General features: G+C 35.2%; 1 protein-coding gene across 1 annotated transcript; it reads right to left on the reverse strand.

Moving 5' to 3' along the window:
• Positions 1-4,220: 4,220 nt before the first annotated feature.
• LOC131875334 (uncharacterized) lies at positions 4,221-4,667 on the reverse strand. The gene has a single exon (XM_059219427.1). It carries the CDS (start codon positions 4,665-4,667, stop codon positions 4,221-4,223), a length of 447 nt encoding a protein of 148 aa, XP_059075410.1.
• Between the last annotated feature and the right edge of the window lie 607 nt (positions 4,668-5,274).

Below are 5,274 nucleotides of genomic sequence, written 5' to 3' on the forward strand. Positions count from 1 at the left end.
ATGATCCTCTTCATCACTCAGTAATTGGATATCTTCCTCATTTCCTTCAACAGTTATCTCGGTAGGACTTCTCGGCTACACATAGACAAATTCATCATAGTCTTCTGGTTCTTTGGAATTCCTTTCATCAATTCTTTCTACAATTTCATCAATTTTCACATTTGCACTTTCTACTATTTTGTTAGATTATTTGATCAGACATTTAAATTCTTTTCTTCTAGAAGAATATCCTAGAAATGTTCCTTCACTTTTCTGATCAAACTTGCCATTTCTATCATCTTTATGAACATAGCATTTACTTCCAAAGATCTTAAAATAGCTTACATTAGGTTTCTTGCCATACCAGATTTCATAAGGTGTCTTCAAAGTACGTTTCTTCAATTGAACTCGGTTCAAGGTGTAAACAACTGTGCTTATTTCTTCTCTCCAAAATGTTTGTGGAACCTTCTTCTCAATCATCAATGTTCTAGCACAATCCACAATAGATCTGTTTCTTCTTTCAGCTATTCCATTTTGCTGTGGAGTTCTTGGTGCAGAGACTTGTCTTTTAATACCATGATCATTACAAAATAGGTTGAACACATCAGATGTGAACTGTCCTCCTCTATCTGATCTAAGACATTTCAGTTGTCTTCCTGTTTCATTTTCAACTCTAGCCTTCTACCACTTAAACATTTGAAAAGCTTCTGATTTTTCTTTTAAAAACATTAGTAACATCATCCTTGAATAATCATCCACAAATAATATGAAATACTTATCACCATAATAACTTTGAACTTTCATAGGACCACAAAGATCAGTGTGCACAAGATCTAAAATTCCCTTAGAAGTGTAGGACTTACTTGTAAAGCTGGATCTTGTTATCTTACCCATCTGGCATCCTCGACACATAGCATTCTCAGGTTTTTCAAGACTCGGTAGACCTCTTACTCTATGCTTCTTACTTATCTTGATCAGATTATCAAAATTAACATGACAAAACCTTTTATGCCATAACCAGGTGTTATCAATCTTTGCATGCAAACACTTGTTGTGAGTAGAGTCAAGGTGAAATGTATTACCTTTTGTTTGTGTCCCAGTAGCAGCTAACTTTCCATTCTTGTCATGAACTTTGACAATTCCTTTCTGAAATTCTATTTGGTAACCTATGTTGTTTAGCTGTGCTACACTCAACAAATTATATTTCAAACCTTCAACCCAATAAACATCATTGCATATTGCTTTATCAAGAAGTGTTATGGATCCTTTACCTCTTACCGGACATGGTGCATCATTACCAAATCTAACATAGCCTCCATCATAATCTTCTAACACAACAAACTTGTGTTTATCTCCTGTCATATGATGTGAGCATCCACTATCTATAATCCAAGAATCATTAGTGTTTATGTGAGATATTAGGGCTTTTTCTTCATACCTTTCTTCATCTGATCCATCCTTGATGGCCACATAAACAACTTCCTTTGTATCAGTCTCATCTGATTTATCATCTTCAGATTCCTCATCAGCAATTAAGCATGTCTTTCTATCTCTTCTTCTAAAGTCTCGGTGTCCTCTATAATGATTATCTTTTTGTCTGTCATCTCGGTAATCTCTCTTTTCAGTGAAATATTTGTCAGGACAGTTAGAAGCCATATGTCCAATCTTATCACAATTGAAACATTTCAAAGGTAGTTTTCCTTTATACTTACCTTTGCCTCTCGGTAACCTTTTGGCCAATAGTGCTTCAAACTCTTCTTGCTTTCTGATTTCTTCATACAGTTTATGTACCTCCTCCATGTTCTTCCCAAATATTTCACTTGCTCCACTGTGATCTCCTTCAGAGTACTTATGCTTTCTCTCATTGTAATCATTAGATTCATTCAGATGAAAAGAACTAAATGCAGATTCAACTTTATTTACCAATGACCCACTGTTATCAAAATTACTTAACTCAAATGCATGTAGCTTACCAATAGTAGCATCCAAGGAAATTGGCATATTAGGTACAGACCTCAATTCATTGATTGTAGAGACTCAGATTGCATAGGCAGGTAGAAGGGTTCTTAACAATTTACTTGTCACATCCTTTTCTTCAATAGTTCCTCCTGCTCCTTTGATTTGATTTACAATCTCCTTTAGTCTTGTACTGTACTGGGTTATGTTCTCACCTTCATTCATCCTCATAGATTCAAGTTGTCCTCTTAGACTATCAACTTTTGCTCTTTGAACATGTTCATCTCCTCCATATACAGATATGAGCTTAGTCCACATTGCCTTTGCATCATTGCAGCCTTCTAGATCATTAAACTCAGAATCGGTCAATGTAGATGTTATTTCAATCATTGCTTGAATATGTTCTTGCTTCGCCTTTATCTCTTCCATAGTCAATGGATAGGTGCTCGGTGCAACAAAATCATTCTCCAGATAGTATAAAGCATATTCTCCAACTCCCAATAGATGTAGCTTCACCCTTTCCTACCATGTAGAGAAACTTGACTTATTCAGCTTGGGTGCATCCCTCTTATACATCTTTGGATCTTTAACTCAAGTGCCTTTAAACTTTCCTTTCAGAGTCCAAAGCTCTGATACCAATTGATAGTTCTGATACTTAATATAAGTACAGATCCAATAGCCAACAAGATGAGAGGGGGGGTGAATGATACAAACTTAATCATCCATAAAAACATCAGATTCAACCTCGGTAACATATATCAGTCATATAATAAAAAACTGTCAAACATGCAAACTCAAAAGCATATGAACAATATAAACCTCATAACACCAGATTTAACGTGGAAACCCAAATAGGGAAAAACCACTGTGGAATTTCAGACCCACTAAGAAATATACTCTTCTAGAGTATGCTTGGTTAAAAGAAAATCCTGTTAAAGATTACAAAACACATTGCTAGATGTGACCCGGTTAAGGGATTTCCCTTAGATCTGTTAGGATCTTCACTTTGTTAGAAGTGACCTTGTCAAAGGATTTCAAACACTCAATCAGAATGTCACCTTGTTAGAGGATTTACATATAAGACTGTTAAGTCCACTTGGTTAATAGATTTCCTGTCACTTTCACAAAATAACAGTAATACAATCTATCTGCAACTTCACATCTAAAATGCTAAAGCAGATTCCTATTTGTTCAATACAATCTAGACATAGAACTAATCTTGTCTATCTGTTGGGCATCAATACTCTATTATTCTAACAGATCTTCAAGCTTTTGTGCTCGGTAATCACTATGTAGCATCCCTATGCATACACTTTCCCGCATACATTGTTTATCAATAGTTCCTTATTTATAAACAATCTTCTAACCACTTAATCTCCTTGATCACATTTCCCATGATCAATCATAGCCATCAGATCTTCAATCTTGTCTAGGTTCATTGTATCTTTCGATCTGAAAGCATTTTACGTCGTCTCAGAACTTGCACATTCACCTTGGAACTTGTGTTAGGGTAATGCGGTTTAATCTGAGCTGTAGATCTTCTTGTCGGCTTTCCATTGTCTTAGATTTGTTAACAAACTTCTTCTATGGCTTGCCAATCATTGATCCACTCCAACTCATTAGCATCTTTTATTAAATATCACATGTAAACATTTAATGCATTCTGTTATAGCTCGGTTACAACTCAGTGAATACTAAACTTTACTCGGTAGACATTATGTCTTCATTAACCGACTGCGACAACCTTAGGGTTTACCGACTAGGTTCCTTAGGGTTTACCGACTAGGTTCTTTGCTTGATAACATAGTATAGTATTAACCTTTACATTTTACAACATATGTATGATGTTAAAACAATCTAAAACATCAAGATGTCATCATTTCCTGACTTGGTAGAGTTGCCCATTGAATAACTTATCCCCTTATTCATCATATTCTTTCCTGTGTCTTTACCGACTTCTTTATAATCTTCATATCATATTTCTTAAGATATGGCAACATCATACTAAATTAGAAAATCAATTTCTTGACATCAATGACAAAAAAATAATATCAAGATAGTAAAACATCTTTAATCAGTTATGTCCATAATCATCAACAACCTTCTCAATATCCTTGAAATATTGCCAACATATACATATGGCCTGTGCTAGATGAGGGGTTGACTAGTCCAACAAAATCCAATCCCCACTGTGGAAAAGGCTCCTTAATTACTATTGGCTTGCGAGGTAAAGCAGTCAGCTTAGGCTTACTGATAAATTGTTGACATTGTTCACATTTTCAGACCTAGTTGTATGCATCCTTAAACAAGGTTGGCCAATAGTATTGTGCACGCAAAATTTTATGTGGCATGACAGGAGCTGAAAAATGTCCTCCACAAGGTAGATCATGAAATGCTTCAAGTAACCTAACTTCTTGTTGCTTATCCATGCAACGTGAGAAATTGCCATCTATACCTTTCTTGTACAAACCATTATCCCAAAGGACAAAGTTCATTTCTTTCAGCTTCAAGGTACATTTTTCATTGCATGACAAATGTGAAGGGCATTCACCATATGTAAGTAAGTATGATAAATTAGAATACCACTCATCAGTGGTGCTGACAAACAAAACTTTAGGAAGATCTTCACTCATGCCTTCATTCTTGAGCACTACTTCTTCATCAAATTTATTATCAGCAATCAACTGACATAAACCTTTACCATGAACCAGCTTAGTTGGCTTAATCTCCATGTCATATTTCTAAATTTTGGCAACCCAGTTGCCCCTTTTAGTTCCAAATTCTTATTGCGTAAGAATAGATTTAACAATAGTGTCAGGAACAAGAGCAATGACATGAGAATTGAGAATGTAGAACCCAAAATATTTTACTACTTTAACCACATCAAAGGCATTCTTCTCCATTGTAGAAAACTTTAGCTCATGAGTTTTCAAAGGATAACTCATAAAAGAAATAGGTGACTCAACACCTTCTTTGTTCTTCTACATCAATATAGCCAAACAAGTATGATCTGATGCATTACTATACATTATCAATTCCTTAGTATAATTCAGACATACCAAGACCGGAGCATGAGCAATGGCCTCCTTAATTTTATTAAAGGCTTTCTTACTTTCGGGACTCCATTTGAAAAGATATTTCCCTTCATCATGTCAACTATGTGACGAGTCTATTCAACAAAGTTTGGAATGAACCTTCACAAGAAGTTTACTTTACCAAAGAAGGAATGTGCAATAGTATTACTTGTAGGCAAGGAAAGACTACATATAGCTTTAACTCTTTCAACATCAATCTTGATACCTTCCTTAGACACAATGTGTCTAAGCAATTTTCCCTTTG

The sequence above is a fragment of the Cryptomeria japonica genome, chromosome 4 (genome assembly GCF_030272615.1).
Source record: "Cryptomeria japonica chromosome 4, Sugi_1.0, whole genome shotgun sequence".
In the NCBI taxonomy this organism is placed as follows: Eukaryota; Viridiplantae; Streptophyta; class Pinopsida; order Cupressales; family Cupressaceae; genus Cryptomeria; species Cryptomeria japonica.